The sequence below is a fragment of the Grammomys surdaster genome, unplaced genomic scaffold (assembly GCF_004785775.1).
Source record: "Grammomys surdaster isolate TR1022 unplaced genomic scaffold, NIH_TR_1.0 1036, whole genome shotgun sequence".
Classification (NCBI taxonomy): Eukaryota; Metazoa; Chordata; class Mammalia; order Rodentia; family Muridae; genus Grammomys; species Grammomys surdaster.
The window spans coordinates 2,965,408-2,983,636 of record NW_021605455.1 but is presented as its reverse complement, the minus strand read 5'-3'; the positions used below and the strand labels follow the sequence as shown (position 1 = coordinate 2,983,636).

General features: G+C 45.0%; 1 protein-coding gene across 3 annotated transcripts in view; it reads left to right on the top strand.

The window, feature by feature from the left end:
• The window catches only part of Slc14a2 (solute carrier family 14 member 2), a 420,436-nt gene that overhangs the window by 379,335 nt on the left and 22,872 nt on the right, over positions 1 to 18,229 (top strand). The window contains exons 9-12 of one of the 3 annotated variants that reach the window (XM_028783201.1): positions 980 to 1,127; positions 2,199 to 2,333; positions 2,766 to 2,815; positions 3,292 to 3,466. In XM_028783201.1, coding sequence (XP_028639034.1) covers positions 980 to 1,127; positions 2,199 to 2,333; positions 2,766 to 2,815; positions 3,292 to 3,466 — 508 coding nt within the window. Of the gene's footprint in view, positions 1 to 979; positions 1,128 to 2,198; positions 2,334 to 2,765; positions 2,816 to 3,291; positions 3,696 to 7,814; positions 8,519 to 18,229 lie in introns of those variants that run through there. The other 2 variants (XM_028783203.1, XM_028783202.1) reach the window with 2 other exon arrangements.

Below are 18,229 nucleotides of genomic sequence, written 5' to 3'. Positions count from 1 at the left end.
ATAACTACAGAATTATTTTAATTGTTTAGATTCATTAGATGTATTATTAGATGTATATGCACCATGTGTACGTCTAGAGCCTGTGGAATTTGGAAGAAGATATTGATCCCTGTGGAATAGGAGTTATAAATGATTGTGAACCAGCCTCTGAATATTGGAAACAAAACCCAGGTCCTCTGCAAGAGCAACAAATGCTCTTAACTGTTGAGCCATCTCTCCAGCACCCTAGGACTATAGAATTTTTTTCAACATAATATTTGAATTGGTTATTCGGGAATTTCACATCATGCACTCGATCACACTCACTTCCCAATTTTTGCAGGTCTATGACCCGCTTGTGACCTCACGCCCCACCCCAAGAAAAAGAAGAGGAGGAGACACAAGTCCAATTTCTGTTGCCCAATTTGTATTATAGCATTGTAAAGCTGGAAGGTCATTAGCTAGACCAAGCTCCCTCAATGAGGACAAGTCAACAGTGTCTTGATGCAAAGACAGGCTGGGTAACAAAGACTTTTAGACTAGGGGTCACTTTCAGAGGCTCTACACTAACCATCATTTATTAAATCATCCATGAAAACAGCCTAAAATATTTACAATATTCCTAGAACATTCCTAGGATTTCAGGGAGTCTTTAGGAAATACCTTGGTGCCTTATACCCCAGTGGGAATCTAGGAAGGAGGTACATTCTGACCCTCTCAAAGTTTCTCCTTTCAAAGTAAAAGCCATGTGTTCCCCAGAAGTGCTCATGCCCAGTGCTGTGATAGAGGCTGCACCTAACTGCGTGATGGACACTGGATGCCTGATACGTGGTGGAGTGAGGAACTATTTGTTCCGGACTGTGCCTACCCCTCTTCTCTCTCACGGTAGAGGGCACAGTCATCCTCCTGTTTCCCTTCATTACCCACTGGCCTGGCACTGGCCCTGCTGCCAGGATTTTGTATGATCTGCCTAGTGACCTCCATTCTGTTGACTTTGCAGCTGTTACAAACCATCCCTGTTGGGGTCGGCCAGGTCTACGGCTGTGACAATCCCTGGACAGGTGGCGTGATCCTGGTGGCTCTGTTTATCTCCTCCCCGCTCATCTGTTTGCACGCAGCCATAGGGTCGATTGTGGGGCTGCTAGCAGGTGAGACAGAACCCCAGCTCCGTGGGCAGGAGCCATCTTTAGGATTGTTTTCCTCATCCCATTTCTCCCCAGCACCCAGAAACCATTCCAGACTCGTCTTCACTAGTTTCAAATATCGTCAGGGGGAGAAATCTATTTTCCCCTTCCTTGAGCCTCCTCCAAAGAGAGCAGATTAAAGTAACAGAACATGTGAAGAAATGCAAGGGCCCTTACTGTGGAGCCCAGCAGTGCAGGGAGTTGGAAGGCCAGAGCAGTGATGGCCCAAGCTGTGTACATGTGGTCCAGCACTTGGAAGTGTTAAGCAAGCTAAAAGGAAAGGTTTCCTAAAATTGGATTGGCATTTCCCAAGTGTAATTTCATATTCCTACACATATGTATATGTATGTACACACATTTATATATGGATATGCTCTTTCCCATGATAGAGTCAGAAAACAGGGTAGGGGACCCTGGGAGTAGAAGACTATTTTTTGAATTAATCAAATGTTTTGCAAAGACTTTATGAAACAGAACTTTCCAAAAAATAATTGTAACTGGAAATAATTTTGAATTCATCAACACCTTATGACAATAATGCAAGAGGCATTGATTCTTTACCCATATTTACCTACTGTTTATGCACGCCCCCGAGGCTCTGACACTCTGTTCTTGGTATCCATCCATGTGTGTCTGGGTGTATTTTTTCTCAAGCCTCCGAAACAGAATTTATATGATTGACAATACAGCTGCTTGGGGCGAAGGAGGAGGATAGTGACCTCCCTTCCTAGGCTGCTCCTTAACCCAGACATCATCACATGCACACACACACAGACACACACACACATACACACACACACATACACAGTGGCTTGCACGCTCACACATATACACTTGCACTGTGTGAATTCAGGACTTTCTCACTGTTTGGTTCCTATGATCATGTGATATTTACAGAGGACACTCTGATAAGCAGAGCTGGAGGGACATGGTAAATGAGGGGACAGAGCCCACCTTGAGGCTTGGCAGCAGCCATGGGAAGGCCTTTCCTCTATGGTCTAAAATTACTCAGAAACACCACACCTTCTTTCGTAGCACTGACTGTGGCCACTCCCTTTGAGACGATCTACATGGGCCTCTGGAGCTACAACTGTGTCCTCTCCTGTGTCGCCATTGGAGGCATGTTCTACGCACTCACCTGGCAGACACACCTGCTGTCACTTGTCTGTGGTAAGTCTTTTAAGGAAGTGACAACCAAGCCCCTCTGGCTGGCCTTTTGTTAGTTCTATGTCCAAGCTAATTCATTATCAAAATCGGTGGGGACAAGATGAGGCACGCAAGCACACAGGCTCGTGCGCATACACACTCACACACACACACAAAGTGAGGACTATGGAGGACTTCTGTCTCTCCACCCTATGAGAAACCATGATGAATGTACGAGAAGATAAAGGATGTGTAACCTTTAATCTCTGCTCTCAGTGAGTGCATGGTGGTGGGAGGAATACCTGAAAAGTAAGGAATCAGGTCAGGTAATGGCTGGTGTTGAACACTAAGGCTGGTGAAACACCAGCTTTGGGTCTGGGCTCCTGTTTTGCTAGGACAGTACCTGAAGATGACAGGCTCTGGGAAGCTGACTCTACTGGTCTTGTTCCTCCACAGCCCTGTTCTGTGCATACATGGGAGCGGCCCTCACCAATATGATGGCAGTGGTAAGTCCAGACTGTCTGACTAAGGTCTTCCTCCCCTAGCAGAGCTTCCAGGCACTTGGGGTCTTAGAGAAGACTGAGGAAGGGTGTGAGAGTAATGCAATCCTGTCCTTTACTCAATGTGCGTCTCACGATTTATCCATAATTTATCCAAAAAATGTTGAGCATGGAGTTCTAGGATGTAGGAGTAATGTGTGTCCACACATGTGTTGAAGGACAATCACGGGGAACAGAGATGGACAGATGGCCCTCTAGGTCTGGGTGTAAGACCCATTCAGGCCCAGCATTAAAAGATTCTGAGTGTACACAAAGAGAGCAACACCTCAGTTTCTTCTGACACGCTGACTCTAGGCCTAATACCTTCGCCTGGCAGAAGGCAGGGCTCTCCTTTCTCAATCTCCATCACATCCTCCTCCCCAGGTTTCTGGCTCAAGACAGGAGCCTAGCAACATCCTTCCATTTCTGGTTTCGATTTGCAGGTTGGTGTGCCACCAGGCACCTGGGCCTTCTGTCTCTCTACTCTCACCTTCCTCCTCCTCACAAGCAACAACCCTGGCATCTACAAGCTCCCACTCAGCAAAGTCACCTACCCAGAGGCCAACCGCATCTACTTCCTGACAGTGAGACGCAGTGAAGAGGAGAAAGCCCCCAATGGTGACTAGCTCAGCGCCAAGCAGAAATGCTCCTCTTGCCTGTGTCTTCGTGGTCTCACCTTCTGGGCCAACCAACCCAGTCCTCGCTTTCCTTTTCTCTCCCTGCACCTGAATCAAATCAAACCCCCCTGTTCCTCCCTAACCCTGAGGCTGATTAGTTCCCTCTGTCCAAGATCTTTATAACTACCCACTGTGGCATTAAAGGAAGCTGGTATGCTCTTGCTGGAATTAGAAGTGAGGAGTCTGATTTACATGTTGCTGGTGTGAAACAGAACCGTTCCTTAGTCTTTTGAGAAAAGGGTTAAGAGATGATAGTGATGCCTCTAGGTAGAGGATGCTGTAGCACTGACCCTGCTGAGTGGCTCCTCGGCAGACATGGAGTAGAGACATGTGAGAACATGTAGTAAGAAGGAAATGCACCCTGGTTTAGTGCCAGTGGGTGATGGGCACAAGGAGCTTCCCACAGGAGAGGACTTTGGCAATGATGAAAAACTGAAGTGTGGGAAACTAGAGCCCTGGAAATATTAATAGAGAATCTAGAACCTTCGAGCTTCCCCTTCCAGTAGCAGCTGAACGGCTTTTCCCAGCACTCAGCCCATCTCTCCGTTACGTAAAAACAAGTGCCTAATCACTAATCATAACATGCTCATCTCTCCCAATCCGAGACACTCAAGCCTTCACAGCCCTCCCCTCTTCCCCTTCCCAATGCCCACTTCTAAACTCCGGGTGCTTCCCTAGCCCAGGTGTTTGGAGCTGTTTATTATTCTTCGTTTGGCAAGAATCCATACTCAGCCCCACCTCGCGCCTTGTCCTTGTGCTGTCCGTCTGAGGTCATCCTTTGCTCCTCCTTCATCACCCTGTCTTTCAAGCGCTGTGCTCTTCCATGTGTGGCTTCTTTAGAACTCTTCCTTAAGGATCTGCTTCAAGTAAGATCTGAAAGAATGTTGGTGTTATGTTTTCCAACTCTGTGTGTGGCCACAAAGTCTTGTTCCTGGCCAATGAATGGCTCTTAGCTGGTCAGGGAGGTGCCCAGGTAGCCATAAATGCTGTCTCTTCATTCCCTATCTCTAATTCAAATGAGAAACATGATTCTTTTTTTTTCTTTTATAAACAACCTTCCTTTAGATGTCCACATTGTTCCTAAAGTTGAGCCTAGTGCCCATTCTCGTCGACCTGTCTTTCAACACATAAATTGAAGCCTTTGCTTCACTCAGAGATTTTGCTCTGACATTGGCGTGACAAGCAGTTTTCTCCCCTCTTTGTTCCTCTGACCCTGGAGTCTCTCTCCACCCACCTCAGGCCTCCGTAACCTCTGTTCTAAGTGGCTTGCCTTCTCCTTCATGGTTTTCTTCGTTTATCTTTTTGCTTTGAGATATTTTATGGGTTCTTTCCAGCAACTCAGCAGACGCATTGGATTTGGAGGTTCAGAAGTCATAGTTTGGGTTCTATAGAACCTTTGGGGTAGGCCTGCAATCAAATCACTGTGTCTGCACATAATCCTTCCTGTCTGCTTCCTCTTGCCTTTAAATCTATGTGACCCCCAACTTCATCATCCCATCCCATCTCCTCAGGGCTCTCATATTGGTGACCATGTAGCATCTGCCAGTGTGCAGAGCCTGAGAATTCTGCCTGTACACTGACCATATTTGTTCATTCACCCAGAAGATTCCTTTATGTGGAACTATTAATATGTTACTCAACCCAGGGCTTGACAATAAACCAGGAAAGAATCAGATCCGACCCTGCCTTCAAGGAATTTATTTTACAGTGATTTGCCTGGCCAGCTGAAAAGTCTCACCTCAGACGAGGATGCTGGCCAGTCAGCCTGAGCACAGATTAGCCCACAGCAGCAGTTTTCGTATCCAGGCAGTTACCTGGTTGGGTTGGTCTTCTGTTCAGGAATTGTCTCAGGTATGATTTTAAGGACTCAAGGGAATTTTCTATGCCTCTTCTCCTCCTGTCCCCATAGCTTCCCGTAGCTGCTACCCAAGCATTTCCAGCCTTCTCTTCAATTTAACATTTGGAACCTGTTAAAATATAAACAGCCCTGGGCTGGTAATGGAGTAAGCATGGTTGGTCACTCGCATCTTAGGTGGCAGGCATCATTTATGAGGATAGATTTGATTCTAAGAGGAAGAGAGGACCAAGAAACACAAGCAGCATATTCGGAACTTGTCTGTGATGGGAAGGGGCTGAGATGCAGCCAAGTAGACTAAAGAGACTGAGGGGTCCTCCTCCCACTAGAAATGATGGTGGTATGCCTTGGGAAGAAAACTGGATGGAGCCTTAGCTATCTGCACTGGATGGCTTGGAAGCACAGCACAGAGGTGACAGCTGGTTGAGTCAGTGAAGAGAGTCTCTTTGTGACAGTTGTCCAAGCAATGGTAGCCGGTTAGACTCAGTTTCTTATGCAGGCAACTCTGAAGCAACTGAAGACCTGTTGGGGCATTTTGTTTAGTGGACAGAGGGCTAGACCAGGTGACCACTGCAGCGCCCCTCTCTAAACTCAAAAAGTATCCATGATCTGCACTGAAGAATAAAGAGGAAACATCACTAACAGTAGCAGAATATCAGAACATAGAGGCAAAAGTCACTAAAAATATACCATATTGCTTTGCAGATTTTTACAGAGTTTGACCAGTCAGCCATCTGGTCAGTTTACCAAGATTCTTGTGCTGGTTACTTGAGAGTATCACTCACCTAGTCTTTCCCTTAGCCTGCCCCTCCCCATACCTCTTCCCTATGAACATTCTTTCTCTCTTCGGCCCTCTAAGATCCAGCCACTATTTGGTTTTCTCAGACTATATTTGTGACTATATCCACCCAGTATCCCCTGACATGCCAGTGAGCATCCTGTATGATGCTGAGTCTTTGTTCCCTCATATCTCAAAAGCTGTGAGGTACTTAAGACATTCTCATCTAAAACCAAGTGGGAGTGGCAGTTTCCACAGGGACCAGGAGTTCCAGCAAACCACACACAGTCTTATTTGAAAACTCCTTTCAAAGTATCCACATTATATGGGGGGAGGGGATCCTTTTTTCTGCCTCTAGCCATTCCAAGAAGATAGAGGAATCCATAGGGACCCATTCTGCCTGGAGTGGATCTAGAAATTCTAGGACCTTAAAAAATGAGGTGGGAGGGAGGACAGCAAGTCCCCCTGAAGCAACCCTTTATGAATGATAACTCCAAGCCTCCAGCCTGTTCTTACAGTCAGGAGTGGAGGTGAGCTTCAGGAACAAAAGGAAACCAAGGAAACACACTTTGGAGTACAAGTGGCTTCAACTTAAATTTACTCAACAAATAGTACAGCTCTTTCCCCCCAAAGAATCTGACTACTGCATAGGCCCTGGTATTAATTTCACCATCCTCCTTCTTCTTCAAATATGAAAATGCCGAGTTGAAGGCCAGAGTGTTCTGAAGAAAACTTCCTTTTGAAGTGACTTCTGATTAAGCCCTCAAGGCCTAAGGAGACTGTAGGCCTCCAGGTGCCCTTGGTAGTGTGCTCCAGCATTGGAGCTGGCTCACCCTAAATACATCACATGGATAACTTTGTGTGAGTGAGAGATGCTGTATTACACCATGGGTCTGGTTAGCCCATGAACCCAGTGTGACATTCCCGGATGACTTCTTCGTGGTGACTTCACGGGTGACTCTTCTCTTTCCAGCTTGGTAGCATATCATTGTTCATAAACATCATCTCCACTCTATGTCTGAGCGAACCAGGATGGATGCTTAAAAAGCAGGACTGAGCTCATTGTGAAAAGTTCAAGAGCCCTAGAGGGAGCCAGAGCAAAAGTGCAAAGGGCATCTAAGATGAAGCTGAGAGACTAGATAGCCAGGGGAAACGACAGCGGGAGGCTTGGGTATGAAGAGCATTCTGTCACGGACCCTGAAAGGGTCTAAGGTGTGGAATTAGTCCTGCTCTCAACCAGCTCCCAACCTGTCCCTGGAATGTGGGGCACCTGAGCTCTTCCCGGCCCTCTTGTTTGCTTTTCATCCTCTTTGATCAAGTTCCTTCTTTGGGAGTCCCAAACACCTGGTGTAGGAAGGGAACCTTTGACGTCAGCAGGAGAGTTTGTCTGCTCAAGTGGAGCTAATGTCCTTGGTGTGAGGTATCATTCTGATTCTGGAAAGGATGCCACCTTCCACCCCTAAGTGTATGCCGGGAGCAGTATGTGAGTGTGAGGCTGATGACCCATAATACTCTTGAAGTCAAGCAAAGCATGTTTTGCTAGCCCCCTCCACCACAGGTCAGCCTACCAGACCCACGGCTTCATGGGACTAGTGAGAGCCAGCCTCCCTAATATATAGACCTCAGGGTGTATTTTGGCTACAAAGGTTAGGCCATGCCCTTCTTAATCTGAGAGGGCCCTGGTGAGCTACCAGGAGACTCTGGTCAATAAGAGTTAGGGGGAAAGGTCTGAAATTTTTCCACAGAAAGCCCACATTTAGTGTTAGGCTGTGAAAAACTTTCCATTGAGACACTGATGGCAAGCACTAGTCCCCAGCCTATGCCCTGCCTGTTGGGGAATTAAGTGCACTTATTGAGGTTGGAAGGCAAATTGGCCCTCCAAGGAGATAACGCTTAGGTAATTGCTTCAAGACAAATACTGGAGCTAGAATTCTAATGAGAAGTGGGAAACAACAGCCTGAGAGACAACAAGGAAGCAGCTAGACAGTTGTCAGGGCAGCCCTGTCAGGGAACTTACCTGATTCAGCTGGTGGAGAGACCATGACAGCTAGAATACATCTTCCTTGAGTGCTTAGGAAGCATCTTTAGTCAAGAAGGCCAGAGTACAGGAGGGCTGCCAAGAGACATTTGTCTTTCCTCCATTGGCAGACCTGTGGCAGGCATGGGTTCAGGGGTAAAACTTAGTGGATTCACAGAAAGTTGTCAGGAGGAAGGGCTAGAAGATGCAAGGCAGTGAGGGGTTTCAGGCATAGACTTCACAGCGCCTGGAGCTGAGGACAACAAACATTGGCAAGAAGCTTCTTCTCAAGTCTGATGATCTAGACTTCTCCAGTCCTATCTGAGAATCAAAAGAAGCCCAGGTAAGAGACACTGGGGGCAGAAGGGAACCGGGTAGATGCCAACCTACAGGACCAACTGCCTTTTCAAAAGAAAACTCTTTCCTTTCATTAAACTATATCATGGGATGGGGAAACCTATTAAGTTCATTAGCATATATATATATATATATGTATATATATATATATATGTATATATATATATATATGAAGTTTAAAGCTGGAAAAGCTCGTAAATATTTATAGTTCAAATCTCTTGTTTTATAGATGAAGAAACTTCAGCTAGTCCAGAGACTTACCCCAGTGATAAATGAACAGGGGCTAGAGTTTAGGTGTGCAAATTGGCCACCTGAGCTGGCCTGTCTTGCTCACCATGTGCTAGAACCAGAGTAACAAATCAGCCCCAGATGCCCTTTTCCACCTCTCCTAACCACTGCATGAGCCTAGGGTGGTTTGTCATCCTTCCCACGCATCTTCAAGCCTTAGAGCTCTGATATCCAAGAGTCTTCAGGGAAACACTGTGTTGAAATGAACCTCTGGGATCAAACTTCTGGCCAATGAGATTGAATCAAACACCTTCCAGGAAGTCATTACCTGCCCCAGGTTTGGCCTATCTCTGTGTGTGTCCTGTTATCCTCTGTAGACATGCCAATAGAACTGGTTCATCCTCCTCCTGGTGTGTCCACACATCCCAACTCCTCAGCAGTCTACTTCCTTGATGCCCTCATATATATATACCGATTTCAATGCCATATACTTATTCCATATAGTTGCAGAAAGGGGTATTTCTGGATGACAGAGACCATAAGGGGCATTACTCATTCATATAGACGTTATCTCACTAGACCACGGACAGCCTAACAAAGAATATGATCTGCTCCAAGACCAATGCATGGGGTTAAAAGTATTTCTCATACAAGAACTAAGGTGTGTGTGTGTGTGTACATGCATCTAGATGCACACATATGCATGTGTGTGGAGAGCTAAAGTTGACATTGGGCAACAATCACTCTATATTTATGGAGGTAGGGTCCGTCACTGAACCCAGGCATCATCAGTTGTAGCCAGCGTGCTTGCCAGCTTGCCCTGGTCCCCTGTCTCTGCCTCCAAGGTGCTGGAAGTACAGGGCTCCCACACTTGCCTGTGAGTCTAGAGATCCAAATTTTAATCTTCATGCTTATGCCATAAGTGCTTTATCCACTGGGCCAGCTTCCCAGACCCAACATAAAAGTTTTACTACAAAGTTTTAAAAGTTTTAAAACACAGTGGATACATTCTCAGAGAAAGAGAATTGCCTCCCTGAGAGAGAATGGAGTACTTTAATATCAGGTAAGAAAAGTGACTAGGATGTACCCCGTGGGCCATTTGTATCAGATCATATCTGAGTAGACAGGAAGTAGGTAACTCTGCCATGGTAAACAGTAAATTTTATAACTTCATTCACCCTTCTGGGGATTATCCATTTGGGGTGAGGTACCAGAGGTCATTGGGAATTGAGCTATCATTGTTTTTGTATGATTTTACAATTCACTGTGTCAAGTTCGAAGCAGTTAGAATTTGGTTGTGAGAGTAAGGAAGTTTTAGTTTTATTTGGGGCACACACACACACACTTTTTTTTCTTTTTTTTTTTTTTTTTGTTTCTAGATCTGCCCTGCCAGATCAACAGGGTCAAATTATTGACAAGGGGCAAAGATCTCTTTCTTCTGGAACTATTTAGGAGCTGAGAAAGAGCAACAGGGGAGCCTTGGTTGGCATTGCTGTTCTGTCACAGAATCATAGGAGCATAAGACACAAAGATTTGAGGCTCATCATGAACAGGGTGATATCACAGAAAGTTGAAGGCTAGGCTGGGATGTCACTTGGAGGTCTAGTGGGTATCAATGTAAACAGCTATCCCAGAGACAAAGTCATCTAAATCTTAATGGCTTATAATATGGATGATACCAATTCTACCAAAATGTGAAGTAAGGAGGGGTCCATGATACAGAGTAGGATTAAGACTGTGGGTCGTGGACAGTAATGAAAGAATAATAAAACCTATGGTGCTTCCAGGATGCTAGAGTGATTTGAGAAGACAGACAGGAAGTTGAAGAGTGACTATGAACATGATACGGAGCCCTGTGCCCAGTGCAGGGCCCAGGGATGCTGAGATAATAGGAGTTACAATTCAAGTCATGAGCTAGGTCAGTTAATTGGATTCTAGAGGCATCTGAAGGTAGGTCTCACCTGGTGGAAAAGGAGCCATCTCAAGGTGGCTCACAAGAGCAGGTTGCTTGAATTTGGAGGGGAAGAAGAACAACCTTAAATCAGAGTGGATGAATCAGCAGCCAGTGGCCTTGTAACTTGGTTACAGTTGAAGACATTAGGAGGACATGATAGAGTTAGGTTCAGACATATACAAATTGCCTTTTTATCCTGAGGGAGGGTTAGAAGATGGACCCAGTCTCCCAAGTAAATGTGACAAGGTGATCCTGAAAATATGCTTGAGGCAATACTTGTCCTGGGTCTTGAAGACAGCCTTGATTGTCTGTCTTCGGTGATATTAACACAATGATGAAGGTCAAGACCTTCTGGATCTATTATGAGGGCCGTTAGGAGGAAGAACCTGCCATAAATGTTAGAGTAGCCCTTTGGCCTTCCCAAAAGATGGAGAGTTAGAGGCTGCATAAATAATACTTAATTTTGAGAGCCTCACTCATTCCCTGAGTGATATTAGAAATGAAAGTCAGCCCAGACTGCAGGGACCAAGTGAACTCAGAGTGAACCCACTGTGTTCCATGATAGCTGGTCAGCTCTGGGGCCCTTTCTACTTTTGTGAGGAGTGCTCCATCCACCCAGTTTAGGTGTGCAGTGGAGCTAGTAGATATTTCAGTCCTTCCCATGAGGAAGGAGCCTTCTGGCTCCTCTGGGATTTCCCTGACAAGTTAGACAAACTTTGGAAATAGACGACATGAAAAATGTCTGTCTGTGAGAGGAGGCCCAGTTAGAATTTGGAGAGCTTTAGCCCTCAGATGTGTGGTCTGATGATGATTGTTAAGTCTTTTCCATTAGGAAGATTGAGGGAGCCACAGTTTGTTTTCTGGGATCTGTAACCGTCCCTCTGGAGTGGCTGTTAAGCCCTAGTCTAAAGCCTGTTGAGTCTATTGAGGTGACATATTGGAATGGGAGGAAGAATACTGAGACCCAAGACAGGCTTAAGCAGAAGCTGATTCCCCTGTTTGGCTTGTTAATCAGCTCAGCTTTTACCCAGAGAAGTGTCAATGTGATCTCTATGGTGGGTCTTACAATATAGTATATATACACATAATGACCATCTGTGTTGGAGGCCAGATCTGTGAGTAAGGCCCAAAATTTCAGGGCAACTGGGTATTACCAGCAATGAGGATGTCTCTTTCTTTCTAGATAGCTTCATGGCCATGGGTATCATGATATGAGCAGGGCAGATCTGTAACAATATTTCTTCTGATTTCTGACCCTAAAAACTGTCGGAGTCTTTAAGAACTCTGTGGCAAGATTGGATGTTAGTGCATGCAACTTCAAACACTAGGCAGGGACGAAGGAAGAATACTTTAAGAAGAATTTGTTGGGTGGTGTAGAGGTCTCCAGTAGAAACTGCAGGAATGGTCTTTAAGGCTCCAGATGATTCTGGACCATCATGGAACAGGGACAGGTAGAAGGGTCATAGAGTATTTACAGTCCCAGGAAGTTAGAAGAGCCTCCAAGGTTGGAATAATAGCTCTATCTGGGGAAGGAATGGAGCAACTAGCCAGGATCATAAGATATGGGTGGGAAATATTTGTTTATCATACAAGCTAAAGGAAATAAAAATCCAACCTGGTTGGAGGACAGGAAAGTCAATCTGGAGAAGATGGCCAAGGCTGAAATATTAGCCCCAGTATCAGAGAGGAATGTGATTTTTCTCCCTGCCATGTGTAGGGTTATTCAAGGATCATCCAGAGATCTGGAGAAGACAGGAGCTTGTACAGCCTCAGAGCTGAGTATTCCTCAAACGGAGGGTGAGTCTCCTTCTATGCTGGACTCCTCATAGTCAAAGAAGAGAGTCGGGGGCATTAGTCTTTCTCTGGCTTCGATCTTGTATTCAACAGGCCTCTGCTTTGTAGACTGGACATGGTCTTGGGTGAGACCTGCATCTTGGTAGCCTTAGGCACTCTTAGATGAAATGTCCCAGCTAGCCACAAGAGCAGGAGAGTCTTTTGACCTGAGCCTAGGTTGTGTTGCTACTAGATGGAACCCTAAGATTCTCTGAGATGGGGGGAGGCTGTCTGTCACCCCTATTGCTGTCACGTGCACCTGCCTCTTGTCCCTTTCTTCTTCTATCTTGATCCTTTGGTCAAATATCTTCTCCCAGTTATTAAAGGACTTAAAGTCCATGTCCATGTCCTAATCACTAGAGGATGGGGTCTACAGGTCCTGATCTAGTGTTTGAAGCTTTGCACTCGTACTTGAAGAGTCTTAGCTTATAAAGCTTCAGCCAGGATAGCTTGGCCCTCTGGACTCTCGGGATTAAGATTGGTTTACCTTCACACAAGTTTCAGTTATTATAGACTGAAAGACAGCAGGGTACTCAGAAGCCCCTGTGCTGTTATTTCCCATAGCTTATAGTTAACAATTGTAACCATGGTCCTTTCCAGGATGGCTATGTGGCTCAGAGGACAAGAGAGCTTGCTATACACACATGAAGATCTGAGTTTAGAGCAGCAGGACCTATGTAAAAGCCAGTATGGTTGTGCTTGCAAGTAATCCCAATGGTGGGAGGCAGGAACAAAGATGGGGCTTGCTAGTCAGCCAACTTGCCCCCCCAAAACGGAAGCTCCAGGTTCACTGAAAGACCCTGTTTCAAGGGAATAAGGGAAAGTAATAGAGGGACACATACACACATGTGTCCACCCTCTCTCTCAACACACACTCAGGACACACACACACACACATGTTCAAACCTACCCACATACATACACACATGCACCTCTCTCTCTCAAAACACATACAAGCACACACACATAGCCATAGATACACATTCAAACCCACCCATATACATATGCACCTCTCTCTCTCTCTCTCTCAACATATAGGCACACACACATACTTATAGATACACATTTAAACCTACTCATAAGCACACATGCATATCTCTCTGTGTGTCTGTCTGTCTGTCTGTCTCTCTCTCTCTCTCTCTCTCTCTCTCTCACACACACACACACACACACACACACACATACACGTCTTTTCATCTTTTTCAATAGATAAACAATTTTAGGTTTCATCTAGTCAGTCCTTCTCTTTCATTCTCTATACTGGGACTCTGTGTCAGGCCCTGAAACAGAGCCTAACCAGGCTGGATTTTTTTGCAAGCATGAACCTTAGCTGCTCAGATGCTCCCTAGAGACAAGACATGGGTCCTTTCTTCAGTCATGTGTGCATCACTCTGTCAGGATGATATAGACAACCCTGCCAAGTTTGTCAAAGGCCACCATGAGCCTTTGGGATCCTGGCTAAAAGACCCTAGCTTGGATTGTATCTGGGAAAAGTCAGACATGGAGAAGGAACTATATACTCAGAGGTGCCAGAGTTCCCATCAGCCACCCCATGGAGAAGGGTGTTCTCCATAGGGAAGGGCTTGCTTTTAAATGCTCTCTGAGTTCTCTGAGTTACGATCCCTGTGCAGAGGGAGTGTGGATACAGCTGCTTTGGTGCTACTGGAAAAGAGAGGGAGCAGAACAAGGAGGAGAGGTCAGAGGAGACATCAGAAACAGCTACCAAGCATATGTGTAGGCAGCAGACAAGCCAGCAGTTGAGCTAGCAAGTGTAAGAAAGCCTGGCTGTCCACTGGCCTCTCAGAGCAGGAAGTCTGGCTTGGAAGGAAGACTGCAGGTACAAATATCATCAGCAGCCACATGTGGCTGCTCCCTCCGGCTCTGTGGTGGTGAGTGACAGAAAAGAAACAGAGTGACAGGAGACAGGAATGAAGACGTCCTCATCATATGTGTAAACTCATGCCAAACAAGTTGTCACTGTCCCCAAATCACATGTTGAGAGTTTGGAGGATCCCAAAAGGAAGAGAAGCTGCCCCTCGCCCTTGAAGAGTGGCTCAAATGAACTCCTTAGCTCCTACCTTAATGAGTGACAGCCGTGTAAAGTCTCAACCCAGAAGCCTTTGGATCTCACTGGAGAACAGCCCCATGGGCCACTCTGCCAACCACCGTAAGCCTCCGTGTGAAGAGAAGCATCGATGAGGGAAGAGCTCCCTGGCTGAGCCACCAAAGTATCCAGCCAGGAAGGGGAAGCCCAGTGCTCAAGGGTGAAAGTGTTCACCAGACTAAACTGACAGACAAGTTTTAACAAAGAGCACACGCTGTAGACTGGAACACAGCAGGCAAACTCCAAGAGACAGAACTGCTCCCCTAAGGGATGACAGGGCACTGTAATGGCAGTTAAGAGAAGTTATTTGGCCTTTCCTCATGGGTCATTTGTCTCGTGAGTGATATCTGAGTAGATAAGAGGTGGGTAGCTCATTATCTTGTTAGGTAGTAAATTTTATAATCTCATTTGTTCTTCCTGAGACGGGCCATTTATGGAGAAGCTCCAATCGTTGTTAGAAGATAGGTTATAATTGTTTATATAAAATATTACAAGTCCACCAGGTCTAGCCGCAGGTAGTTAGAGTCTTATTAGACAGTGAAGGACTTGGGATTTTTTCTGCCCTATTTGGGGGGCTTTTTTATTTCTATGCTGAAGAAAAGACACCCTGCAAGGCTTAGCTATATCTATCTACCCATGGCCTCTGCCCCATGTCAACCACATACATGGAGATACCCCTTCTCTCAAATATGTATAAAACCCACATCCTTCCATGATGGTAGGAAGAAAAATAATTTTGCCCTCATGGACCAAGTCTGGCTGATTGGTGTTAGATGGTTGGGTCATCATGTTAAGGATCCTGAGGCTGTATCTAGACTTATTGGTAAAAGTCTACAGTCAATTAGCTATCTGTGCCATAGATAATCAGGGGAAAGCATGAAAGAGGGTATGTGGAAAGGGAGTATGGAAATATTGCCATAAAGGAAAGACCCACAATAGTGACCCAGGGCAATTTGCTTCTAATGGAGGTGTTTATCTTTGTAACCTTTTGTTATTCTTTTTTGATAGATGAAATAATTTATGCTTTCCTTTAAAAGTCACATGCCCATTACTTTCATTCGAAATGTTCCAGCTGTCTATAAAACACCTCTACTGCAGGAATAAAATTCAAAACAAGATGTCAGTCAATACCTGGCTTCGTAACTGACCCCGGTGTGGCCCAGGTAAGGCCCTTCTCTCTGGGCCTCAGTTTCTTTCTGCCAATGCCTAGAGGCAAAGGTCCCTTGGTTATGGAAGAATTGATCACTCCAAGTAGTTTAGTTGGGTTGGAAAATATTTATCAAATATAATTCACATGTGTTGCAACTATGACAGCTAGTACTATTCTACCATGAACTGAGGTGACATGTGCTTATCATCTCAAGGCACGGAACGCTAAGGCAGAAGGACGGTAAATTTAGGGCCAGCCCGAGCTAACACAACTCTGTCAACAGCCTAAACTCCAAAAACTGTAAATCAGAATACTTTGAGAACACGCAATCAGAATCCAGAGAATGGATGGATTCACGTGACCAAATAAGCCAAGGGGAGTATGATGGAAGATATAAAGCACACGCCAGACAAAGAGGGGTGGACAGAACTTAGACACGGGGTGGAGGAAACACTGAGGAGAATCAGTGACAAGCTAGTGTACCATGGCAGAGCATGGGTTAGAAGAAAAAAATACGAGGCTAGATAATGACACTTGCCCTATAAAGAATGTCTAGGAAGCAAGGCAGAGGGGCTGGGGCACTGTGGAGCTAGGCAGATTACTGAGTGCCAAAGTGAAAATTAAAATATAGTCTTACAGTTGGAATACAGAAGGGATTGGGAAAAGACAGATCGAACTCAGGAAGACCAGCAGTGCTGACACACAGTTCTGGGGCGTAGAGCAGATGAAAAGAATGTCATTCTGAAGAAAAATGAGCCAAGAATTACCTAAGTTATAGCTGGCCTTTGACTCGCTAATCTCATTTACAAGATTGTCGTAAGATTTCAAGAGTTTAAATGAGATATCAGCTCATTTATACTTACTAATATCTTCCTCGTGGCGTGAGACGAAAAGATCAAAAGAAATCAAAATTTAGGTGAGTCCATTGGCTAACTAATGAGCTGTATGAATGGAAAAAGAGAGATCGCGCTCAAAGCACCAGCTATTAATAGGAGGCTCACTTATCTCGCGGTTACAAAGAGCCATACCCCACATTCTTAAAAGATGGACCATTGGTTGGTGTATTAAAAAGCTGGAGCCCCCGATAATAAAGCATTCTCATGAACCAGATCCTCTTTACTCTGTCTCTCAGCCCACTGCCCAGTCCAGAGATATCAGGAAGATTTAGGAAGGCGTTTTCTTGAGAAAATGGAAGGAATAGTTAAAAGAGCAATGGACATTAAAATACCTGACGTAGGCCGTCACACTCTGAAGCGGAGCTCACAGAGCAAAATAAAACACCTATAGGACGCAGGGATGAGAAAGTCAGTCTCAAACACCAAACACAAGACAGAGCCGCTGTCTACTCACGGCTCCACCAACAGTGTGGCCATGGACAGCTCCTGAAAGCCGGAGCTCCCAAACTGTAAAACGGGAGAACCAGACTCAAGAGTCTCAAAATTCTGATTTTTCTTTTCCATTTCCAACATTCAAGGCCTTGCTGTATGTAGAACAATCCCTGAAAACATTAACATCCGTTTACACGGCTTTGCTCTATACCCCTGGGTATTTACCCAGTGACTGTAAGTCACCACATGTGTGCACACACCATTGTTACAGCACTGCTTGCAATAGATACGTTGTAAGTATCTATCAACAGAGGAATGAATACAGAAACTGTGATATGTATTCTCATATATATATACACTTATCCTATGTATACACCATATCATATATAGAGATATATATACTGTATCATATATGTACATATATATATGTGTGTGTGTGTGTGTGTGTATACATATATACATATATATACACATACATATATATACATTTTGTCACAATGAAGCATAAAGTAATATTGCTTACAGGAAAGTAGATGCAACTTCATATAATCATTCTAAGAAAATTACATCAGTTTGAGAAAGACAAATATTACACACTCTCTTGTTTGTTCCTAGACTTTATAGATCCACAAAAATCATGTATGTACAGATGACGTAACAAAGGAAAGGGAGCCATCAAGAAAACCAAAGTGAGTTTTGGAAGTTTGAGGCAAGAAGGGAAAGGGTTGTGGGGTCTGGGGAAGAGAATACATTCAAAGCATGTTAAATACATGAAAACAACCTTGCATGACCCAGTGTGATACAATGTTTAACAATAAGACGGTCACCAATAAGAGTGTTTTCCGCTCCCCCAGAGGACCTGAGCTTGGTTCCCTATACTCATGTGAGGTTCCCAATAGCTCATAACCCCAGCTCCAGGTTATCTACTGCCCTCTCCTGACCTCCATGGCACACAGACACAAAGGCAGCAAACATTCTCTATACAGAGAAATAACTTTAAAAAGAAAAGAAAACAATCATCTCACTTAGCACTCAGAAACCTCCCCTGCCCACCTCTCTCTCTCTCTCTCTCTCTCTCTCTCTCTCTCTCTCTCTCTCTC